At 33.4% G+C, this 27,264-nt stretch overlaps 1 protein-coding gene across 5 annotated transcripts in view; it reads left to right on the top strand.

Moving 5' to 3' along the window:
* LOC128994477 (UNC93-like protein) overlaps positions 1 to 27,264 on the top strand; it is a 166,273-nt gene that overhangs the window by 46,454 nt on the left and 92,555 nt on the right. For 3 of the 5 annotated variants that reach the window (XM_054419059.1, XM_054419056.1, XM_054419053.1), the window contains one exon: positions 26,855 to 26,893. The exons of 1 other annotated variant lie outside the window; for it this stretch is intronic. Coding sequence is in view for 3 of the 4 variants with exons in the window: in XM_054419056.1 (XP_054275031.1) it covers positions 26,855 to 26,893 (39 nt within the window). In the remaining variant the exon portion in view is untranslated. Of the gene's footprint in view, positions 1 to 13,721; positions 13,894 to 26,854; positions 26,894 to 27,264 lie in introns of those variants that run through there. One more of the 5 variants, XM_054419054.1, reaches the window with a different exon arrangement.

The raw sequence follows: 27,264 nt of genomic DNA, 5'->3' as shown, positions 1-27,264 counted from the left end.
TAAATGTTTACATTATTATTTATGATTTTAAATGGATTCTCCACTGCATGGCAAGTTTTTATAGTTTCGACAAAATGATGAATTTGTGATACGTTTGAAATGTTTTGTTCAAAAATCTATGCTTTATTGCTCTTAGAAAATTTTAAATTATGAAATAAGTGTGACTTATCAATTTCAAAGGAACATATAACCATAGATAAAACCATAGACTAACCAACACAAGTAGACTTCTCATCCCGTTGTAAATTTTGAAGCACGTTTTTCGTGTCTAGTTCATGTACGTGACACAAAGGCGCTAGTGTCGATGAAACTTTGTTTCCATTATTTTAGGGTTAATTTCTTGATTTCTGCTTTACTGTTTGGTTACATAACTAGGGGACAAGTTATTGTTTATGATTAGATCGTATTATTTGGTTAAACGAGGTTTTAAATGGGTGTAATAACGGGAAACAAATTGTAAACAAAACACGACCTCTACATAAACCGTACATGAACTAACAATAAAATTGACTTCAGCTGTTCCATAAGGATGAGAAATCTAGGAGTATGTTTTATCTATGATAAAACATACTAACCTTTGACTATTAATACAACAACTTAAGTGTTAAGTTATATAACAACTTCTGTATCCAATAGTCAATGATATAACTATTCCTTATCGGGTTAGCTTATACATATTTTTAAATTCAAGAAAGAACACCTGAGATTCATTTATTGGTATAACAGTTTTTGATAATCGGGTTGATAATTATGTCATAGATGAGTACGTTGAGGATGAGAGCTGTGTTCAAGTTTTGGAATAGACTAACTACGGAGTCTATGGTTTTGGTAAAGTAGGTGAACTAATGTCAATTCAGGTATTTAAAAAAAAATGTGTACACAGTTTTTACTTTGATGTACACATGTAGCTAGGTTGAACAACGCATCTAAACCTCACTACATACAAAACATTTGGAAACACAACAGTGTCATCACATCTCATCGCATTTGCATAATTTGTTACCAATGCTGGACTAGGTTATGGATTTGGTTCCGCAAATGTTCAAGATTTGTAATAAAATTTCCTACAATTATGGTTCATTCCAATCCACGATATACATGCACAGCTTTATGTGATCTATATGGCCAAGGCAAAACTACCCCATAAGTTAATGAATTATCAAGTAAGAACAGGATGATTACATACATGGGTCGATGTGGCAAGAGAAGGATTTAAAATTGCTGAGATCGAAGTAAGAATGTTACTGCTTTCTGGAGAATCAGATATTTTTATAAAAAAAAGATGAAGATTTACATCTTTTAAGATAAATCCGGATACAATCTGAATGATTTTCCTAAAGCAGTAAAATTAGTGGTTAGTAATAAATATTGACTCTTTCCGTAACATGATAGACTAATTATATGAACTCATTCTCCCATATAGTGAAAGTGGCTTTGGTATGAAACAAACTCATGAACAAACAATTATAAGACTTCTAAAAAACCTTTTGGGCAACCTAAAGCCGATAAAAAGAAAGGTAGGAAAAATTGTGTTAAACGAATTCATCAATCACGTTTTTTAAGGAACACAATCGTCATAGGCCTACTTATTATTGCTTATCCTCCCTTCATATAACTAAGATTTTAATGACTTCACTCTATCCAACGCAGTTAGCTGAATTTACATAAAACCTCAAGATTAACCGTCGATTTCGACGGGGTTCCACTAGTAATACATTATTTTAAAGGTGGATCACTTAAAATGTATGGTCTGGCTATAATTACTTTCTCGCCTCACGATTTCTAATACTGAGAACAACTTAAGTAAAAAGTTATAAGTTATAATATTTCCTTCATACTACTGGATCGATTTCATTAAAATAAAAATATATAAAAGTTCTGACTTGTATGACAATATAGTACAAAGGAAAATTTATGAAATAAAAACGATAACATTAACGAGACATCGTGTTGCCATCCCGCCAAAAATACAAGGAACATTAATTATCTTATTCATGAACCTTGAAAACCCTTGTAAAACAGTTCTCGCTCGTGATTTTGATAACACACCTTCCAACGTATACAGAGCTATCATTGGTCAACTGTTTTTTACAAAGATGACTATAGAGTTACTGATATGAGGTTTTTATAACAATACAACATTTATCTGACATTCTGTAAGAATTTCGTAGATTGATGTTACGGGGTATTTTTCCATAGTATAATAGGTAAAAAAATAAAATAAAATTATTGCACTTTTCTTTTCGTTGGACTATTTATACCAACAAAACAAAACACTATACGCGAAAATTGTGCATCCCAGTATTCTTTTAGTGTTATAAAGTGCAAATCGCAAATTGAAAACGAGTAATAACTGTTCGAAAATTTCTTATTTAACGTACATTTATATTAATGGAATGCATATAACATTGTTTGATATTGGTCGATTTCGACTGAACACTCTAATCGTAGTAGGATCCATATAGAAAACTTTTAGCACAACTAACTAATAATTAATTTATCTAAGTAAATTTATGTGTCAAATTACAATGCATATACAATCATTAGATATTTCAAATTTTAATTGACTGGCTCATGTAGGGTAGTAATATTTAGTACAAATCGAAGTGATAAAAATATATTTCCTGTAACCGTAATACAGTGGCAAATTTTCCACTACTTGCATTAGAAAACAAAGGTACGACGACGATTGCCCATGAAAGTAAGTTTCATTTGTAGCGACGTCAGGAATTATAGCCCGTCCTAAAATTAAGTGCAGTATTGGCAATTTATAAATAAAATCGAAGTATGTTTCAGGCGTAGAAAATTAATTTGTGTTCAAAACTAAATTAATCAAAGAAAGTTTTCATCAAAGCAACAAAAATATTGGTACATTGTTTATTTTTTATCAATCTGTTTTTGTCTTTGTGTAACATGAATTCATTTATTTAATCATGGATATTTTTAGAAAAAAAACAAACAAATATGAAATCATTTTTATAGTAAAAATGTCGAAACTATTCTTGTGAGTGTGCGTGCGTGTCCACGAGATGGCAGGTGCATGACCACCTAATTAATATGATCATTATACTTCTGAAAATAGAACTAATGGTGTTACTGACGTCAGCAAGTAATAAGTGTAATTTAAACTGTTAAAATATTTATGGGAAAAACACGTAGGCAAATTTCAAGTGGGTGGATGTAATAATGCGAATGGGTTATACCGATTACAGATACTTCCGCTTTTTATAATAAGAGATGGTTAAAAATATCAAAGACAAATATTTAGTACAACGAGGGTCAATTTAATTCAGAGTCAAAAAGAATAATAATAGTAGCCATGTGTTAATCAAAGAACGTAAATAAAGCCAAATACAACGTTTGTCCATTAATCTATTTACTTATTTAATACGCAAGCAGGATTTTTGTGACAATTACTCCTCCGAAACTACTGAACCGATTGCCATGTTTTTGGTGTCATTGGAAAGAGCGTAACGTGAAGTTGTGCAGGAAACTTTCTTTTTAGGGAAATAATTAGAGAGTGAGGCCCTGGGGCCCTTTAAAGTTTTGTATTTCTCCATAAGATTAACATGGCAAACAAACATTGTTTTGAAACTTCAGCTGTTGTCAGAGATTAAATATTAAAAATCAGTCTCCATGGAAGCATGAGAAAATTCACAATGTTTACATTTGCTTTGACATTTAAATGTAAACAACCCGAACCGTCAAATGTCTATTTCACAATTTCAGACAGCTGATCCAAAAAAATAAAACAACTTGGTAGGTTTATTTAATCTTAAACTTTATGATGGACTATCCTACTAATATTATAAATGAGAAAGTTTGGATGTATGGATGTATGGATGTATGGATGTATGTTTGTGACAAGTGAACGCGAAAAATACTGGTCGGATTGGGCTGAAATTTGGCATGATGATAGCTCACATTCCCGATTAACATATAGGTATATTCTTATTTCAAAAATCCTTTCGGGCTCCGCCCCAGTGGCTCTGGAGTTTCCCATGTTAACCTTATGAGAAATGGAATTATAGAATCTTAACAGCTGTTTCAATTAAACAAGTTGGTTCTGTTCTATGATGTTCAATAGCATTAAAGTTACAAGGATTACCAACAGGGTGCAGCACTATTATTTCTTTTACATTTATGACAACAGCTAATTTGCAACCAAAAGGTGAGTGAGCGTAGCGAACGAACTTCAACCTGGAGGCGAGTTAGCGTAGCGAACGAGCTAACCTGAAGGCAAGTGAGCGCAGCGAACGAGCTCCAACCTAAAGGTGAGTGAGCGGAGCGAACGAGCTCCAACCTAAAGATGAGTGAGCGTAGCGAACAAACATCAACCAGGACGTGATTGAGCCATGCGAACGAGATAATCTTGAAAATTAAGAAGTTAAACGGGGCAAAGCCCGCGGGTTACAGCTAGTTTATTATAAATCTATTTAAATGATTATGAAACTTGTTAATTGTAAACAGTCAATGTGCAAATTATCTATGTTGTATTAAAAATGGGTATAGTTTTGGATGTTGGTTGGGGTTTAATGATATAAGCTATTCATAATTGAATTTTATTTTAATGATTTGGCATATGAGTATGCTTATGATAAATAACACCATTTCAGAGTTCTGCCAGATTTGGCCTAACTCTGTTCTGTAGAGTTTAAAGTAGCCTACACCTTATTGTCTACAAATTGGCTAAATAAATTAGGTACGGTACATTATAAAAGCCGACAGCCTTTTTACGTTGACTTAAATTGTAAGCTTACCATTTCCCGTCCATGGGCAGTTTGATAGTTAAAATTTAACCCTTTAAACTGGAATAGGACTGTTATGTAAATTGTGAGTATTTCCATTAGTTAATAATCTTTTAGTCGACTCTTAAAAACAAAATCGGAAATTATGAATGTTATTAGTTTTTAAACAAGTCATTTGTTTATAGATAGCTCCTGTACTTCTTTGCAATTGCTCGATTTCGAGCAACATGTACACTAGTTAGCATAAAATAGCCCATCAGTTAAATTACAGGGAGAACATCAGCGTTTTAATTATTATTTTTTTACTATTTTCTGGAGCTAAAAAATTGGTCTGGTAAAAAATAGCACGATGTAAATAAATACATCAAACCTATGTATATTGTTTTATATCCTTCATCATCTTATGTATGTAAATGATAAATGTATGTAACTTGAAGAAATTATTGAGTATATTATAACTACACGTTTGTTGACAGTATCTTTGAACAATAATTAAAGGCTCATTAACTTCTACTCCGTTTGACTTAAAAGCTATCGTGGTCAAAATATGAGGGATGTTTATTGCGGTTTCCAAATTTATCGTTGCGAAATAGATATGTTTGTGAAGCTTTAAGATTTTATAATTATGTCATACGTCTTGAATTGCGTTATTTTTAAAATATACAATATAGCCTAATTTAAATGATTCTGAAACATTCTGTAATTTAATTATTGACTAGCAAATCTCAAACTCATATCTAAGAGTTTATACAAATTAAAGTTTGGGACTGGGACGAGTATATAACAAAACAATAAAGTGTTTCGTTCTATTACAAGAAAAGTGAAGGAACACTTTTTAAATATTTATATAGATGTTATTCACAACCAACATTTAGAAATTGAATATATATTTTAGCTATCAACCATAGTAGGATACGATATCCTGATTTTAGTATGATTTCAATAGGATCACAATAGTTATAATATTCTAAAATTTCAATTTAACATCCTTCCTAACTAATACAACACGTATTTTTTTATCATCAACGAAAATTGTGTCAGATTTGAAATCAAACGCTAGTGATTCTCATCAAGTTAAATGTTTCATTTTGTCGGCAAGATAATGCACAATTTTGTTACATTTTAATTTACAGTATTTTTACAAATAAAGAATTTAATCAGTAAAATAAGCAACCCATTTTTTGTTAGAAAATTGTTTTCAAATTGTATATTTTAAGAAAGATAAATTTTACAGGCAGTTATACATTCATCTAATAATGTTGTAATAGCTGTTTGATACTCAGGATTTATAACAATATATATTCGATTTTACTATACCAGAACAATTTCAAAACATCAGTCAAAATTGTAAATATTTTTCCTACACCAACCTTTTGTTCAATTATGATCAATGACTTTTCCTTGGAACGATAGTTTACAAAACCATACAGTTATAGGTAAAATCAAGCTAAATCCATTTTTAAGATAACCTCATGATTGCTTCCTCTTAACATGTGTTAGTGGGTAAATCTTAAGAAGTACATTTCACGACCGAACTAAGTCATATTTTTTTAGTAAGTACAAAGTGATGGTAAGGCCAAAACAGTAGCAAATCTGTCTAGATAAGAACAATAAAACCGCTATTTGTTTTGAGATAAGTTAATTTCTGTTCCTTCTGAGTTTCACCTAGAATTACAGAGGCAACTTACAATTCAAAAGTTATAGTAAAAGTTTCTAAAGATTTATGTCTCAAACTCTAAAGTATAACACCCAACGCATGGGTCAAGGCAGGTTTCTGATGCATACACGTTAAAAAACAAAAACATACAACCATGTTTGGATGTTGTGTCCCATAGTTTAATAAATGTTCGTTTATATGTTTACTGTCCTGTATAATTTTCTTGAAACTATTGTAGATTCACTGTTGTTTTCTGTTTATCTTTGTTTTATTATTGCAATAAATTTAACCCTTGCTTAGTCGAAGCTGAATGGACTTCATACTTATAATATTCAAACTTCTGTTTTCGTCATTTCAAATTAACCAACGTAAGGTTATCATGACTTTATCATTCTTCCCCTTTTGTAGCAACGCACAGCTCGGATATTTAAAGCATTTGCCTATTGATATAGAAACATTGTAAGATACATTTTATAGATTGTATTTGGGTGCAACATTTATTACTACTACTACAAGAATACGTAGGAATAAAAATAATAAGTTGATTATAGGTTTATTCTTTTCTCTGATTGGCGTTTCATCATCACGAGAATCCCTCTCCGAATCTTCCCCTTCTTTCTGTATTTTCAATTAACAGCACGAAGAGCTGAATTTAGTTACGTAAGCTGATACGTGTTATCACTGTACAAATGTTTCGTCCGCAAGGACACTCGCTGTTTGCCACGGATCACATGCAGATCTTGTCACATCACATTTACATCAGTGCCACACTCACCTTGTGTGACAAAGACTGAGATTAATTTTAACTGCCTAAAATTTGAAAATTTAAAAGTTTTGAAAATTAATTTTAAATTGTTGAGTTGAACAATGAATGATCCGTTGCTCTACTATATACTCTGAATGCAGGGGGGGGGGGTACCTTTAAAAACAATCTTAATAAGTTAAAAAATTCAACCTAACTTTTAAAATGTCATAGTTTTCTAAGTATTGCATTCTTAAAATTTTTCATAACAACGAATACCAAGGAATATGATATTATAAGCTTATCTGAATACCATCTTATTTATATGTTTTGGTAATAATAATCTTACTAATATTATAAATGTGAAAGTTTTTGTGTTTGTTTGTTTGTTTGAAGTTCAATCACGCATTAACTACTCGACGGATTGGGCTGAAATTTGGCATGATGATAGCTTACATTCCCGATTAACATATAGGCATATTCTTATCTAAAAAATCCTTTCGGGCTTCGCCCCAGTGGCTCTGGAGTTTCCCATGTTAACCTTATGAGTATTCATATTTAAAGGGATTAAAGAATTCTGTCAGCTGTTTCAATTACACAAGTTGTTCTATGATATTCAATATTATTAAAAGTTATAAGGTTCACCAACAGGGTGCAGCACTATTATTTTTTTTCATTTATGAAAACATAGCTAATTTTAACCAAGCCGCAACAAAAAACTGTGATGCACAATGAGAACTGTAAAAGTAGGATTGTTTACAAGTTTATGTTTTTATAAATAATGTTTCAATATTGTGTGAATATTCGATCATTTACTTTTTTTGTTTAGGTGTAGTGGTAGAGCATTATGGCTATGGTGTATGTGTTCTATAGCTTCCGTAAATTAAAAGAATCAAATTTTCTCAAATTGTGTCCTCCCCCATTGCAAACGCAAAGCTTGAATATAACTTCAATAAGCATTTCATACTTATAAGCCAATCCCGTGCGAAGGACGGGTACTCTGTAAGTCATATAATATTTCATAAGGTTATAAGGCTAACATCCAACTTTCCTGTGGTAGGCTAACAGAGGTATCCAACACAGAGAAGGGTACGTGTCCATTTTGTTTACTGTGAGATGATCTCATTCCCCACGTGACACCAAATTATCACCTGGTCAAAATACACTTTTGTGATTGGCGGAATTTGAACACAGAACTTCAAGACAAAGGTTTCGTTCTGCCTAGAACTCGCCACGATTCATTAATATGAGAGTAAATATTTAACTACTACAGGCTGGGTGTAATTTATGTCAACACTTAGCTAACTATAGGTTGTTGTAACTGATTATGGTAATTAAAATTGCTGCTGCATTTTTAAACGCACTGTCAATGTAATCTTTGAATAAAACTAACAATGAAATCGTGAAACACGCAATATTTTCTTACCGGATGTTGATGTTATTAAAATGTGGTAGACGTCCAAGTATGTAAACTAAAGACATGAAGGGTTAGCGAAAGTTTCCATTAATGCTTATATTCTTAATTGAATTCAAATTATATCTTAACTACTAATGTAAATTAAAGTAGTAGCTTCCCATGAGCTTCGCAATATAAACTTCAATCTAAAACAAATAGTTAGAATTTTCGTAGCCATTTTCTACTTAATGCTCAGAATTTTCAAAGTTTAAAACAAATCCTTCAGTAAAAATGTCAAAGTGGTATATAAGTATATGAAACTTTTATGTACAGCAGGTTAAATGTCAAGTAAAATGTGTTGGTTTTCCCTTTCCACCAATCACACTAGTCATCAGGCACAGTCGGAGACTAGCATGTTTTATTTATATTTAGAGTACGTTTCTAGATAGGTCATAAAAAATACCTGGAAAACGTATTTCATTATGATTGGTCCAAACATTTGATACTACATATTGCATATTATAACCGATGAAGTATGCCATTCAGCAAATTGAGGATAAGGCTTATATATTGCATTTTAATTACAAGTAGATTTAATTATGCAGCCTTTAATTAAAAATTTGTTTTTATATGGCTAGAAAGCTATAATAATACATCTCAAAGGTAAATTGTATCAATATCATGTAATCCCAAAGTAAATTGTATCAATAGGCACATATCATGTAATCTCAAAAGTAAATTATTGTATCAATATCATATTATAATTTTCTGTAATACAATTCTGCAAACCATGCGACAAGGTTTATGACAAATCTAATAACAAATTAACATTATTTTGGCGTATTTTACTAATTATTCGTCGTGACGTAACTTCAAGGAGGGGAAAACCAGTTTAACCAGCCTGTCATCGTTTAGCTTTAAGACCACTTTCGAAATTCTCAGACGCTTCCAAGTTTTCTTTAAAGATATTTTTATTATGCATACCGCTGAAGGACACAAACAAGTTAAGTAGGTCACCATCGCAGTTTTAAATGGTTGTTTTGGGTCAAGAAACACATTTTAAAATCATGTTTGGACTCTGATTCGGATTGCTCTATCATAAAATGTTTATGGTTAGGACAAAGAGAAGGGAGATAGGCTAAATATAACAATATATGAAAATACAGTTTGCACATAAAATTTTAAACCATATTGTTTAGGCCTTTACATCCCTTATTCCTTATACAAAAAGAATATAAACCAGTAGAAAATTACAAACTAACAATGAATGATATATTTTTGCCAAGCATAAAACATATTTTTATACTTTTCAGATATTAACTTTTCAGATTGTTGGATCTATTGTTCACAAAACGTCAAGAAAAAAATTAAATTTGTATTGGGAAAATTTTTTAGGCATCTTCAGTAGCGACATTCCTTGTATAAAATTCCTAAGCGAGCCCCGATGCCTTAAATTCAATGAGATATTCAAGAAAACATTTTCTAAATATTAAAATATGGGGAGCAAGGTGTTCAATTGAGTGCTGGGCTATGGTTCCCAAGGCACTGGGTTCAAATCCGGCCAATTGTAAAAGTTTTTAGCAATTTGAAAATATCACGACACTCCAGGCAAAGGAAGTGGTTTGGGGCCAGAACGTAGCGTCCTTCTAGGATGTTAAAAATATACATTACCCAAAGTTAAAACCCTACTGAATGATGATTACTTGTACGCTTACCAATAGCTAAAACATCTAGAAATAATAAAAATCAAAGCTACAGCGACAGTTAATTTCCTAGTGGTTCCTACGATTAGTATTTTCTTTATAGTACATTTATGATCCAAGAGGAAATGAACAATTAAATGCGTCAATCATTGTATACAAGGTTGAGTTTTCTGAATATTTATGTAAAACCACGACCCAGTACAGATGACTGCGTGCAGAGAATTAATGTGTGTTTATGAAACTTGACTATGAAGATGTAGGGCAACATACGCTCCACAATAACCCAACAAACCTGATGTTTAGTGGTTAAAATATGTTCGACTAGATAAAGTTAACTGTTTTTACTTCAACTGATTTTAATTCAAACAGATTAAATCTTGGGAGCAGGATGATCTGAAATGAAATGCTCTATAAGATGGGAAATTTTAAATTTGCACTTTTTAATTTCTCCTTAACCAATAACCGTACAAAAACACTTCAATGTACTAGCTGTGTTTAAGCTCTTTAAAATTATTAGAACAGAAACTGTGAAATGTTATGTTTTTAGGGCCAATAATGAGAAAACCCAATTTCTACCCCATTAAACCTCCCACAAAACTCAGTTACCATGGTCTGATCGTACTGGTTCGCGAACTCATTCAAGTTTATCCCGCCATACATCTTCAAGCAAAATGTCATCAAAATTGTACAACAATTACTCTAGTTAAGGCATTCGCGGACGTGTATATAGAAATTTGAGCTAATAGTGTTTTTGTTCTCTAGGAACATCAACATGGAAAAGTAAATCAGTCCCGGGTCTGGGTCTTACCGTACCACCTACGGTAATAGCTACTTGCCTATGGATAGTAATTTGCTAAAAAAAATAACACAAAACAACTACGAAACAATCGTTTCCTTAAAATAAATGGATAAACTTGAATGAGTTTGCGAACCAGCATGATCAGACCATGGGAACGGGGCTTTACAGGGGGTTTTATGGGGTAAAAATTGGTTTTTCTCACTTTTGACCCTCAAAACACAAAATTTCCCAATTTCTCTTTAGACCTTTTTAAAGAGTTTAAAAAAACAATTAATTTAGTATATAAAAGTATTTTTGTTCGGTTAATAGTAACGGAGAAAATTAAAAAAATTGTAAATTTAAAATTCCCATGTTATTCTTATGGAGAATATTGTCAAATGTCGTAGTTTGCTTGTTTATGGATATATTTTGTATTTTGATCAAATTTATTTATTTTGTACTAAGCTATCAATATTTTACAAAAAAACACACTTTATTAGTTTCCTTATAGCAGCAAACCTAGGTACTGGTTAAACCTAATGTTATTAAAATATATTTAATTGAAAATCAATTAAGACAAATGGAAATTCGCTTAGTCAGCAGGTTTGCTGCGGCGGGGGTATTTTAGCTAAGCTGTTGTTTGGTAAGTTTCGATATTAGATGGTACTTTTACAACTCAACTTTGTGGTATTCAACAATAACAAATTGAATGTTTCGCGTTGAGATGGTACAGACTCAACGAGTCGTGTAGTGACTGTTAATGACTTGCACGACTGATAACAAGAGTACACAAGCTGATAAGGGGCTTGACGTTCCGCGACCGGGCGAAATCTACTGATGATTCTGTTGAACATTCGACCAACGTGTAACTTGTGCTGTGTCTACGCCTAGTAGGAAGATTGAAATATTTCAGCAATAGTAATTGGTCTTGGTATAAAATGGTAGACGCATGTGTAACGCATTTCTTAACCCCTTTTGGACTTGCTAAAGATTTATAAAACTGTTCCTTCTCCGATGTTTACTCGTATTTTAAAACTCTTTTTGGGAATTTTCATACTCAAGGCCCTTTCTAGCTGTACCTTTATGGAATGGAAGAAAATTTGTTCTAAGTAGTTCACCCCAATGGCTTTCGAATTTCCAGGGTTCATTTTCTAGCAACATATTTTTTTTCTTTTCACTTATTTTTTTCATGCAAGGTTTAGGAGTATATTCCTAATTTTGCAATTCATGTATAACGATGTATACTGTACAGAAGATTTATAACCATGATTTATAAACCTACATTATTTGTTTGTAGGATTGTCCTACTCGTAGACAATGTAATTATATATTTTTATTTTCCTGACAATTCCTTTACAAGGACCAATAAACATGATATGATCAACTGACGCTATGAGAAAACTAAGTAGTTTTTAACAGCTAATTCATCAAATAAAAAAATTTAAAAACAGAGGTAAACAAATAATTTTTAATTTTAAAATCTACTAAAGTATACTTGATGTAGATAAGTATACATTGAAATACTACACCAATTTGTCAATAAAATAATTTTTAGAGGTGTAGAAGCAAAGAAACTGTGTAAATTTAAATACACACATTTTTGAATTTCATAAAGCATTAAAAGTTTTGTCCTCATAAATAGGCCTTATTCTAATCAATATTTACTAATCATATTTTTTTAGCATCGTCAACATTTTTAAAAGTAGTTTTGGAAATCAAAATTCCTCAGATTTTCGATAAAAAAGGCTATTTTTTATAATTGGAAACTGCCTTAAATACCACACTCGTAGCGTTCACATAAAAAGAGGTCACGTTTATATGGAAAAATTTATATTTCTGTACAAACATACATTATTTCCAGTATTCCAACCAAACAACACAAAACAGCGTGCTTTCATTATTCACGTAATCCGTGTACGTTGAAAATAAGTTGGCAACACTTAAAGATATTACAACTACGACTACGATCAGCTGGTGCAGAGTTTCCCATTTCGTTCAATGTTTGGATTAAACCTAACCTAAAAACGTGTTGTACAGTGTTTGAAAGACTAATTATTTATATGCTTTATAGTAACTGTAGGAAAAATATAATGTGTAACAAGAGTGCAAACTGCCTTATCTGCACTCGAGAAACTTCCCACACTTGCCTACGGCTCGTGCGTAAACATCTCTTGTGTGCATCAAAGTGCCTTTTTGCCCACTAGTTACACAAATAACTATTGTAAGACATGTTTGTCAAACTTTTTGAAAGTAATGTGTTCTGGGAACAACTGTATTACTTGTATTTAATATTTTTTATCCAGCACATAAATTAACGATTCTGAAATAATGCACGCTTTCATATCAGACAAAAAAGCCAATTGTACGATGGTTATATGTAAGAGTATAAATAAATATTAAAACAAAACAAAGTTTCAATCAAGAGAAAAAGGATGTAGAAATATATCCCAATGAGTTATTATATTTTCCATAATACTGCAGCACACCGTAGTGCAATATCTAACGACACTTAACTAGCGTAATTAGTTATTACCCAGCTAATGTTATGTAGTGTTGGCAGATGACATACTCAGACATTGCAGAGTTGCACACACACACACGCACACACACAAGCAGATGCAGATGATTCAGTCAGTGGTGCGAGATGAGTTAGATAAACCTAACCTAACCTCTACCAGTAGCAGTCATCGCGCCGCGCTGTAAGGCAGTGCGGGAGTTGTGTCTAGTTAGTTGGGTTTGTGCGGTTTCTTCAAGATGACAACTGACGGGTTGTACACGGGACATAGTCGGCGATGTTCGGCCCCGTTTTTATTCCAGGACACATCAATATTCCCCAAAAAACCGAGGGGATCCATCATTTCAATCAGCAGTAAGTGTTTGCCCGGGTTATGTTGGGGTCTGTTTTTCACAATGAGTAGTTCGTTTATCGATTGTTTACGTGCTGCAACTAACCTACAAAGAATCAATTTACCTAAAGATTAAGATTTTTTAATGATTTGTAGCATTGTAACTTTGAATGTAACGTTAAAAATGTAAATCCATATTTTACATTTTTGGACAGGTGAAACCTCTTTTATAATAATTCATCAACGCGTAAATTAAATTATCTAGTAGTATTTTAGTTTGAAAAAAATGTCTACAGGACCTATAGCTGTAAGTGCACTATCTGCATATCTAAGGTTGTTATCAGTTTAATATTGATACAGTAATTTTCCATGACTATCGTCTTGTACCGTGTAAATTGGTAGTTTGCTTAGCAAGGTTTAGTTTATGGCATGACATATACAACACAGCAACTTTAACTGAGTGTAGTCACTGATACAATAATGTTTATTTTTCAGCTTTTAAAATTATTTACACTTCTAATTATTGTCGTAAGCTTAATCGTTTTAGGGGTTTTTTATGTTCTACATTCAATCCGTTAGCATTTTTCTCATTTATTAGACGTCTAAAACAACTAATCTAAATTAAACTTAACACTTACGATAGAGATAGTAATTTTTTTGAAATGCAATCACAATATTGCGTTTAAAATAAGAAACTCAATTAAAACTTGTTTATTTGTATGAACATAACCTTTAGACATACTATTATTTTTTCGAAATGAACTGTTTTTTTTTTTGCTAGCACCCACTCTTAGCTAAACCTATAGATATTTTTTTTCTCACCATCAAGATTCTAACAATTGGTTTTTAAATGTCCTAAGCACTGCGAGCCTTTTCCATAACTGGGGGTTGAAAGAATTGTTTAAACAGATGACCATGCTATTCAATTTGCAAACCTCTTTCAAAAAGACAGGCGATCCTCTTCTAACGAGTGAAAGCTGTGCAGTTTCTAATCTAATTTTGGTTTGGATTAAAGACCTTATTGTAGTACGACCAATTATCCCAGCGGGGGTCTAAATCACTTTCGAATTGTTAAGTCTCGAAACTCGGGGGTCGAACGGGTGAGTAGGTCTGCAATCATTAACGATTATAGAGCCAATTCTGTATTTACTTACAAGAAAAATAAGTAGATTTCTGTTACAGCTGATTAAGTAAAAAAACAATTACTTGACACAACACAATTACACACAATTACTTACAACAAATAATAACTATTATTTAGTGAAAGGTCAAGTAATTAAACTTTCATAAGCAGCCCACTTTCATTTTCTACGGTCTTTCATTTTGTAGTTCTGTTTGTAAACCATATAATAATTAATAAACTACATAATTATAAAGTATATAAGTCTAGTCAGGGATTTTTGTAAAAGACATAATTATGATGTGAGAAGTAAATGTTTTAGGTTATATTTACAGTTGGAAGGCAGCTTGTTTTATAATGCCAACCCTGAGGGTACGACGGCACGTTTTTCAACTTCAGATAAGATTTAATGATCCCTTAAACAGTAAAACATGTATTTACCTTTAGAAACCTATTGTTAAAATGAGATGTTTTCAATTAAACTAACACTATAGTTTAACTACTAGAACAGTTATAGTTTTATCACAAGTCTGTAGTTTGATAGTAATATAAGCTAGTTTACACAAACATGACTTATTGATTGAAGTGACCATTAAAATGACATACAGTGGCCCATCCAAAGAAGAAGGCTCTTCCTTTCTAAATTGAATGGCTATAATTTTATTTCGTGTTAAATTTAATTTTCTCTTCTCTCTTCTCTGCAATTCGCACAAATGGTATCTTAATTAACGTTTAACATTCTCTTTAAAATCGTTAACAGCCCTTCGAAAAACGAAGATCAGTATAAAATTTGTATATAAGTAAAAAACGTGTAACTTGAACATTTATTCGGCATGCAAACAGTACTTAGAGTTTGTGAGAACTAGACTTTTGTTTAGTTGACTGAACAAAGCGGTTTCTCACATCGACTGTACATAAAACATGGGTGTGTAATTCCATAGAATTATATCTTGCATATTTCCCCACAAAGCAGTTTTCTTGTAGTCACTATTTGTGTTTTGCCCTACAGACGCTCACAGTTTCAACTTGAATAGTTTTATTCTTAGGAGGTTTTGTTAAATATTACTTTACTTACTAACTTACTGCCATGGCCAATTGTACCCAAGCTACTTGGTCCCGCCAACACGTTGTCGCCAATTCTCTCGGTCTATATTGTACATTATCTATATTATTGGTACATTCTATACATTAAAACTAGTTTGATGCTAAACACTAGTTTTAAAAACACAGTAAACACAAGTATTTCTTGACTGTTATTTTCAGCACTTAAATATCTTCAATGAACAAATCTGGCTCCCTTGAATTAATTCGTGAAATTGTATCGTATTCTTAACAAATTTGATCTTAGCTGTTCTAAAAATACCACTTTTGAACCTTGCCTGGATATTTTGTCACAAGAAATACTGTTAAACTGTAAGGTAAAAAGTTAAATCTGATATAGGTACTATTTATAAGACTGTATGCTAGACAGGTGAGGACCAGTAATTTATGAATGGACCAAATACTAGGTGAAATCAGAATGAAAAACCTCATTGCATAAACTCACAACGAGTTCACATGTTATTCTATTGAAACAATTAAATACTGTATTGACGTGAGGTGCGCTGATGTTGGCTAAATCCTTTCTCTTATTTAGAATGGGTTTCAAATAAAAAATTTCTGTCAATAAAAAAATTAAGGTCTAGTTAAAAGTTTAAAAATAAATAGTGAATCACGAATCAAACCCCTTAGAACTCAAGCCCCTCATGTTGGACTCAAGCCCCTTCAAATTTAAATACACTTATCTATAAAAGTTGCAAAAATATGTTACAGTATATCTTATCACTGTATGCACATAAGTACTAGTTAAAAGTAACAGTTTTCTTAGTAAATAAAAAGGCTCTTAATAAATAGATCTAATAAATAAACTGGCTCTTGCAACACGTCCAAAACTGTTGGCAAAGTAGAAATTTGCTTATTTGAAAGTTATGACCTACTGAATATTAGAGAGCTTAGCATGATAAAAGATCTTACCTCTTTAGGTCCATTTTAGGACTAGCCTCAGAATTCGTATAGTTATCTATAGCGTGGATGAAAATTTTAAAACGAAATTTACGTTCTAAGGAGAATTATGAGGATATTTGGAATCCAGACAGAAATTCGGTCATTTCCACACCAGGCCCTGACGTCACTAGGATGTTCAAGGACACCCGGATTCCTGTTCAAGGACATTAATCCTCCTGACCTCTCCCTCGCACATCCTAGCTGAACCTAATTACTGACCACGATGTGGCTGTTCTGCCCAACCACTCGTTAAGCCGTATTTCATCCGAAGATGATGTAATTCCAGTCTAAGGAGATATTTTTGGAACTAATCATTGATACTGTGTCGAGACGATGTAGTAAGCAACAAAGCAAGCTGCGTACAATCATGAGGTTTGGGGGAACCTCTGCTATATTTCGTAAGGTCGAATAGTTTGTAGACTTAGCTTGCTTGGACGATGTGGTTGAAGCTGTACAGTTAGCCAATCTGATGTTCTCCATTTGTCTGTGTTGTCGTCGTGTGAGATGGGTTAATACAAATATGAACTGGTTAGCTAACCTTGAAATTAGACTGTTCAAACAATTTAAAAAATCCTGAGAACCAGATGAAGAGAGGGAGGTGATTAAGTCAGTAATAATTTTCTGTTCATTAATTTCTCCTGAAGTCCCAGGTTCAAATCTCACCAAATCATCGATAGATTTCATCTTAGTAATGATGCCGCAACTCCTAGGTAACGTGAAAAATCAACCCGATTTAGATAAAGACTAGTGTCCTACAAAAATATATATATTTTTGCTACAATCAAATTTTCAAACATACCTGTTAGCATTGCATTGGATGAAAACATATTTTTCCTACAGTCAGCCGACAAAGTTGGTTTCCTTGTACTGCTTATAGTACAGAAAGCTGCTAATTGCTGCATATTTATACTTTGCCGCACGGTTTATACTTTGTCGTACGGTTTATACTTTGCCGCACATCAGGATTCATACGAAACAACACAAAACAGCGTGGTTCTATTGTGCAAGTAATCCGTGTACGCTTGGAAATAGGTTGGCAACACTTAAAGATAACGAGAGGTCGTCCAGTGGTCGAAACTCGACCAAAAATACGTAATGTACTCACTTATCTATTTTCACCCCACACTGTAAATAAAACATGTGATTTGAGTTTCTTCCATTTGTTTTGGTTTTCTGTTTATATTTCGTTGTTATTTTCGTTACCAGCATGGCAACGCATAAGATCCATGTTAATATTTTCAAATTTTTAAACTCATTTTTTGTGCTTATCTTTGAGCCTATTTAAATTTATAAAGGGATTCTGCACACCTACAGGAAAATAGTTTTCTAACGGTATGCGTAGATTTTCCCTACGATGAACACGAGCTGAGAAAAAAGGTTTTAAAGAAACATGCTTGCCTATTAATATATAGATAGATTATACTATGAGCAGCTGATTGACTATTATAACTACGAATTAACCTGTCATTTCGTGTTTATAGTTTCGGTATTTCTGAACTTACTGGACTTTTCTTTAACGTTTTTAAAACATTCCTACGATCTTAATAAACAAAAAAATACCTTTAAAGCATTTTTTTAAGGCGCGGAAACCACTTCAAATTACAAAAACATACGGAACTATATTCTCAAAACGCGGAGCACATTTCTTGCCGAGGAAAAATAGCGGAGTGATACGGACCGCGGGTACTACTTTCTCTAGGGCACCATTTGTGTTGCCAGCTGAACCTAAAAACGTGTTGTATAATGTTTGAAAGACTAATTATTTATATGCTTTATAGTGACTATAGGAAAAATATAATGTGTAACACGAGTGAAAAAGGCCTTTGCTGCACTCGAGATCATTCCGCACTCGCCTGCGGCTCGTGCGTAAACATTGCTATCGTGTGCAGCAAAGTGCCACTTTCACCACTAGTTACACAAATAACTAATCTATATACAGTACGACATAAAGCTAATTCTAACCAATTAAAGCATGAACTAGGTGTACAATTCAAGTTGTAGGCTTGCAATATTGAACGGATTCTAATACAATACTTTTCCAAAGTCAATGCTACATCTGTTTAACGTAAATTGGATGTCTACTTTTAGCATCCAAAGTCATCTGTTTACTTTTTGTACTTCATCTGTTTCTCGTGAAAGAGATCTCTAAAGTATCCAAAGTCAATGGTACATTTGGTTCACATAAACGAGAAGTCTACTTGCAGTATCCAAAGTCAATGATATAAGGCTTAACATTAATTAGATTAACTTACTGGATTAACATAAATAGAATGGCTATTTGGAGCATCTAAAGTCAATGGTGCATTAGCCTAATTCTGGCCACCCTAATTGGTAATCATTGTGTAGGAAATTATGCTCAACGATATTAATCCTATTGTTCTTCTCTTTTGTTCTGTATTTGTAGTGTGCTAGTTTAGATGATTTGTTTACTAACATACGGCTCTTTGTTTACCTTTTTTTATTGTTATCTTGCAAATAATTTCATGGTGACCAATAAAACCCATATAAACAAATTTAAATTCACGTACAGAAAAGCCATGTGGTGCGATTTGTTCCATTTCAGATTACCTTCCCATGGTTGGTTACTATGAATGTGCTAACTATCATGCGGATCGCTTCAGCCGTAGTATTTGTAAAACAAAATCAGGGTCAGAGCTTTGCTTGTTCCACTCAATGAACCTTTGGAAACAATATATTTTCTTGAAAATCCCAGACAAATTCGTTTACGAATATCCGAGTACAGTTCATACAAGTCGGAAATATTTACTTCACATAGGCTACATTAAATACACCTGATACACATCGAGCTCACACATTTGATGCATCCAAATATCTATCTATAATCTATATTCGTAAGAAGTGTTTCTTTCGCTACTTTATGTGATACCAAGATCCGATTCGCATTGACACACATGTAGTGGCATTGGTTGTGTAAGCCGCTTCGTTACGAACGTTGTGTTGAGTGAACACAGGTGTGCTCCAAATGAGAGATCTCCAGGTGTACCAACAATACCACTCGATAATTGACACTGTTTCCAACCAAAGTCACCCGTCTATTGATAACTGAAATTGAATTGACATTTGGACATTGATCATCTTACAAGACAGAAAAGGGCGCTGTGTTGACGAGCTGAGATTTTGATTCTAATAAAATGGTTGTATATTTTTTATTTAATAGTCAATGATAGTACTGACCACAATGATGGATGAAGGTGCATGCAAATATTGTATTTTTGTATGTCAACTCCTATTGAACAAGTATAAACTATATGCTACTAGCTGTAACCCGCGGGCTTTGCCCCGTTTAACTTCTTAATTTTCAAGATTATCTCGTTCGCATGGCTCAATCACGTCCTGGTTGAAATTTGTTCGCTACGCTCACTCACCTTTAGGTTGGAGCTCGTTCGCTACGCTCACTCACCTTTAGGTTGGAGCTCGTTCGCTGCGCTCACTTGCCTTCAGGTTAGCTCGTTCGCTACGCTAACTCGCCTCCAGGTTGAAGTTCGTTCGCTACGCTCACTCACCTTTTGGTTGCAAATTAGCTGTTGTCATAAATGTAAAAGAAATAATAGTGCTGCACCCTGTTGGTAATTTTTGTAACTTTAATGCTATTGAACATCACAGAACAGAACCAACTTGTTTAATTGAAACAGCTGTTAAGATTCAATAATTTCATTTCTCATAAGGTTAACATGGGAAACTCCAGAGCCACTGGGGCGGAGCCCGAAAGGATTTTTGAAATAAGAATATGCCTATATGTTAATCGGGAATGTGAGCTACCATCATGCCAAATTTCAGCCCAATCCGACCAGTATTTTTCGCGTTCACTTGTCACAAACATACATCCATACATCCATACATCCATCCATCCAAACTTTCTCATTTATAATATTAGTAGGATGATTATTATTGCTATATTTGTTATTCTCATTACCACATAGCCGCAATATGTTAATGTTTAATTTCTATATCTAGTAGGCAGTACGGCAGATATGAGTTAAGTGGCTTGAATTAAAATCGCATAGCCATAATCTTTTGATGAAGTCAATCAGAGTCCATTCTGACGTCATTATTGATAATCTCTCAATTAAAACCTCAGGAAACCACTCTCTCAGATTGTTTCAATTTAAAACATCCTAAATAATTACCCTTGTTTAGTTTTGATTTCTATATTGTGTACCCATATAAACCAAAAAAGCAGAATGCGTTTTTTAGCGGATACCTATATACATAAAAGCTGTTAGCTGTTACAGTAGGTTTCATGGTAAGATCTAGACCTGAGACCGATTTACTTTATTGTTTTATGTCCCCAGAGCTCAAAACACCATCAGTGTTGTGCGTGTGTGTCCGTTAGCAGGATAACTTTTCAGTTCAAACTTTCAAATTGAAACTAAATCAAATTACAGTACAGTTAAATAATATTGTGACGTATACTCTTACGTCAATAACCATCTGTATTGCCTACAGAACGTCACATGATACATTTATTTGGTCACATTTTCGCTTGGTTTTCTAGCAATAGGTAACTCGTTTACGTTGTTTGCTGAGCTGGTCACATTTTAACATGGTTTGCTGAACATTCGGTCACAATTTTGCGTGGTTTGCTGTGAAATTGGTCAGGTTTTCGCTTGGTTTTCTAGCAATATGTCACTTTTTCACATTGTTTGCTGAGCTGGACACATTTTCGCGTGATTTTCCTAGCAATCGGTCACATTTTCACCTAGTAATCTGAGCAATCGGTCACTTTTTCGCCTAGTAAGCTGAGCAATCGGTCACTTTTTCGCCTAGTAAGCTGAGCAATCGGTCACTTTTTCGCCTAGTAAGCTGAGCAATCGGTCACTTTTTCGCCTAGTAAGCTGAGCAATCGGTCACTTTTTTCGTCTAGTCAGCTGAGCAATCGGTCACTTTTTTCGCCTAGTAAGCTGAGCAATCGGTCACTTTTTCGCCTAGTAAGCTGAGCAATCGGTCACTTTTTTCGCCTAGTAAGCTGAGCAATCGGTCACTTTTTTCGCCTAGTAAGCTGAGCAATCGGTCACTTTTTCGCCTAGTAAGCTGAGCAATCGGTCACTTTTTCGCCTAGTAAGCTGAGCAATCGGTCACTTTTTCGCCTAGTAAGCTGAGCAATCGGTCACTTTTTCGCCTAGTAAGCTGAGCAATCGGTCACTTTTCTCGTTATTTGTTGACTCTCTCGCACGCCTTGTTTATGCCACCACGCTCCAACGAACACAAGGTCGAGGTTGAGGCTGTTACGGATGTTCCGCTACCGGAAGAAACAAATTGGTCGTGGTCGAGGTGGCCGAACCATTTCATGACTGGTGATGTCACCTCGAATGTGGCAATGAGGGTATTAAAATATTATATTACGTTACTAGTCCTGAAAATAATGTTTACCGGACGAGTGTGGTCGTTCGTGGGATTACTATACGAGTCCGGTACACACATTTTGGACGAATTACGTACGATAGTTTACGCCATACTACTTAATCCGTACAAATCCTTATATATTTCCACCAACTAAAGGACTAAAAATCACTAGTCATATTTTTGTTTATAACCACTCATTGCCACGCAAATACAGTATAATCAGCTGATCGGTGTCCGGCAAAACTCATTGCAGAACAGTATTACGCAATGCTGGCGGCAAACAGCTATTTTCTGGACTAAATCCTTGCGTGGGAAGTTCGTCAAAATAGAGTAGTGTGGTGTAAACACAATTATTTGTTTACAGTAGTTACTAGCGTAAAATACATATCAATATCAAACAGTCAATAGCTTTAGCAAATAGATAGATTGTCATTAACAACTATTTTATCATTAACTATTTCACTTAGTATTGATTGCAGAGTAGCTGGCCAGGCTTACAGTATTTACGAGTGAAGTATGGCTTAATCAACTCCTAGTTTTTACTAATGTCAAAACACCTCTTTGCACTTTACTCCATGCCACGGTTAAATTCCTCTCTTTCTATGTTGAAAACCCCCATTCAACTAACATAGGAACATACAAATTCAAAAGGACAAAATCCTCAGGGCAATTTTTAATGCAGAAAATGCTCATTTAGGGAGGAATTTATTTACGCCGATACCAATATTTTGTGGGTACATACAGTTAAGAGAGTTAAAAGAGGTTAAAGCAGTTAAGAGTTTATCTAAGACAATTATATTTTTTTTTTATTACAGCTACTATATTAACTAATATCGTATATCTACAGCTAAAAAATCACATATAGAGTGGTATTTTCAACACAAGAATAAAACCTTAAGTGATTGCGTAAAGCAAAATCACAATGAAGTAGTTATAGTTCTAGCTTCTTCGTATCACTGTATGGAACATTAACTCTGCCACGGCCATTGTAACTTTATGTTTGTTTACGATGAGTAACAGTTGAGTCATTTACTACTTAAATCGATTATTTGTACAAGTTAGTCAGTATTGGTCTTATAAAAGCCCACCAGGATGATTTGTTTCAATTTTAAAACGTTTTTATTAGCTCGTTTTCTTGTCCGGTACAAATTTTGCAATCAATTTTAAACTATTTTCCCGATGAGCTCACAAATGGAGGAGAATGCAATAATATATCATTTTATTTTCATATTTCCCTTGGGCTAAGCCCCATGGGCTTACAAATTTGCCATGTTTACATTTTTAAAGAACGTAAATATATCAATTTAAGTCAGCTGTAAATGCTCACCTGACATGATACCAGTGATGACATGATGGGGGTGCTTGTCTGTAAATTTGACAGTTCAAAGAGCAGAGGTTAAGAGGCACGGGTTATGCTCCCGAGATATTCTAAAATATAAAACAAGCATTTCAAAGTAAAGATAAAACATCTGATTACAGATAATAAGGTTTTGGTTATGTACAGACCACATAAAAAAGATTTAACATATTTACACATTAAGGACTAAAAAGTGGGAAATAATTTATAAATAAAAATACTTTTACAAAATGCCACTTTTTAAACTCACTAAAAAGTAGAAAATAATTGATAAATATGTGGAGATAATAAATACTTGTAAGATTTAAAACGAAAAACGTAGGACGCACGATGCGGAACTTAGAACTAAGAAAACCGTTTAAAAGAATTCACAAACCTCAGGACTCTAAAGTTGGACACACTATTACATAAATGATTGTGTTACCTACTTGTCACAACATAGGTAAAATTTAAACTGAAATTGTCACCGATTTAAGACTAAAGTTTTAAAATATGTCAGTAATGTCATAAAGGTTTAATATTTAACAACAACAAAAAACAAAACAAAACAACATAACAAAAGAACAGTTTTAGTGAAAAATTGAGCGCAGATAAATTATATCTTTACTTAACAAATTCATTTATCTAAGAAGGGAACATTTTGTTAAACTATACGTGTATTTCTGCATTTCATTTATCTGTTTAGTCTACTTTGCATAGTTTATAACACGCGCGTAAGTTGATAGATAATAATAAGACAAAATATCATTGCATTTTCAATCACTTTACTAACTTTTTAAGCTGTACTGTAAACATCGTAAGTGCAATCTTCCCTAAGTAATTTTGTTTTAAAATATCTATTTATATTCTAGGTACGAGTGTTTAAGGCCTCAGTCGTGAGGTTGACAGTCGTAATGCACTGATAACAAGTCACGCGGATGCATCTGCATCTAACCAGCTACTGTTTATGCAGATTACAATAGTGTTGTAATGGCTGTCTTTGTAATTTGTTTGAGGCTGTTTTTATCTACCTACACAACATAATGCCAGTTCTTTTTTGTCGTCGCATTTATACTGTCAACTCAATGTCGTGTTTGCCCCACCTTCACAGCCTATGTCGTCAGGTTCTAATTTGGACCCGTTTTACACATTAATTTAGGCTAGGGATAACGAGTAGTGTCATTGTCGTTTGGATGGATTCCATTGGTGATTGGCGGGACTTTTGTGACCCAAGTCCCGCGCTCTGTCACTAGATTTAATGTCGTCAATGTTGCTGTAGTTCCTGAAGACTGTATATTCGATGTCACTGTAGAAATATTAGATAAGTAAATAAGCATGTATTTGTGAAACACCCAGCTCCACCAAAGTATGTTATGGCGCGCCTGAGATTCTGAAGGTTGGCAATATGGATACAGTCCTTAGACTGCCTACTGGGCGCGGGACGGCGCATTTCTTTTTCGTCTTAGTGTTACTAATCGATTAATTGGTTACTGTGTCACAATTTCGTTGTAGCGAAATTCCCATATAGGGAATAAGCTATTACCGTACTACTTAGTTGTTACTATTACGTTACTTTTTAGTTTTGAGGAAAACCCCTAGAGGCCTAAAACACCATCCGTTCAAATTCATATAATATACGGTTTTAATATTTATAAATGTGTGTGTTAGGGGTTTATATGGTAAAATTAGGTTTCTACCATTTTGACAAAAAAATACCCCCGCCGCAGCAAACCTGCCGACTAAGCGAATTTCCATTTGTCTGAATTGATTTTCAATTAAATATATTTAAATAGCATTAGGTTTAACGAGCACCTAGGTTTGATGCTACAAGGAAACTAATTGATCCTTCTTAACTAATTGATAATTGATAATAAAGTGTGTTTTTAGTAAAATATTGATAGCTTAGTATAAAATAAATAAATTTGCCAAGTTTGATCAATATATATCCATAAACAAGCAAACGACAACATTTTACAATATTCTCCATAAGAATAACATGGAAATTTTTAATTTACAGCTTTTTTAATTTTCTCAGTAACCAAAAACCGAACTAGAATACTTTTATATACTAAATTATTTGTTTTTCTAAACTCTTTAAAAAGGTCAAAGAAGAAATTGAGAAATTTTGTGTTTTGAGGGTCAAAAGTGAGAAAAACCAATTTTTACCCCATAAAACCCCCTGTAAAGCCCCGTTCCCATGGTCTGATCATGCTGGTTCGCAAACTCATTCAAGTTTATCCCACTTTACACCTTTAACCAAATTTCATCAAAATCGGACAAAAAATAATCAAGTTATCGCGTTCACGGACGTATACCATACACAACACAAAACATGCACAATAAAAATAAAAATCACACTCCAATCATCATCAGACCCAATAGGCGAATGTCGCCTATTTCGCCTATTGGGTCTGATGATGATTGGAGTGTCCAATCGAAATCGATCACCACTTACCATCTTTTGTATATTTACCGTCTTGTGAGTAACAGTATAAGCGTAAATATATGTTTTAAGTGTTATAAGACGTATCTTTATTTACTTTCCGTAAATTTAATAACACGTACAATGCTGATCAAGAAGTTATTTAGTACAGTAACTCCTTCGTCCAAGCGCCGTGTATTGCAGGATTGCAGGACCTGTACCTATATTGCGTGGTCCAGTTTGAAGGCGTTCCTGGAAACGCTGCGTTCACAGACATAGATTGTCAGATTGGCATCCTATTTTTGGTTTGGTCTAACTTTAGTTTAAAAATATTAACTGCTAAAACATTGTTTTACCGCGCTTTATTTGAAGAATGGTGTATTTATTTATGGATCGTCAGGTAACCACGAAAGTCTCCATTTACACATTAGAATACTTACATTTAGCCTATAAATAATTCTGGAAGCCAAAATTTTGTAATGGTCACATGAATGAGTTCTTGTATGCCACTAACTATCTTAAAAATGTTTTATTGTTGAATTGTGATAGTTTTAAGCGGTAAGTTTACAGTTTAAAATACAGAGATTTAATTTAAGACTTACGTTAACCTAACATATAATTTACCAAATAACATGATTTACTATAGTATTTTAATAAATTAATCAATATAAAAATAATCACAAGATTGTTCTTTTACAGGTAGGCGGCCGTCACAACTATCTGTCAACAATCTTGAACGTAAGTTGATGTTATTTTTGATTTGTTCTTTAACATTTAGAATTACATCAATTGACGATTGATTTAGGCTTCACTCTAATTAGGAAGGAATGTAGTTTCTGTGGCAAATATACCACCACACCCACTTTATAATTAATTGTTATAATAGACTATAATTTATTAGCAGTACTGTTAGTTATTGCATTATTATGTTTATCAGTTTTAGACAAACATGTGTGTTTTTTCATTATTTACTAAAAAAACTGATTAAATGCGTGTAATTTTGTTACAAAGCTTTAAAATGTAAATTTGTTTGCCAAATTCTGATCCTCTGAACTGTAATATATGTAAGTACGCTTAAAAACTAAATTTTAAATTTGTTACTTAACGTG

Source organism: Macrosteles quadrilineatus, unplaced genomic scaffold, assembly GCF_028750875.1.
Source record: "Macrosteles quadrilineatus isolate MER2022 unplaced genomic scaffold, UCM_ALF_1.0 Scaffold_5__1_contigs__length_97177068, whole genome shotgun sequence".
In the NCBI taxonomy this organism is placed as follows: Eukaryota; Metazoa; Arthropoda; class Insecta; order Hemiptera; family Cicadellidae; genus Macrosteles; species Macrosteles quadrilineatus.
This window is presented reverse-complemented; position numbering and strand designations above follow the sequence as displayed.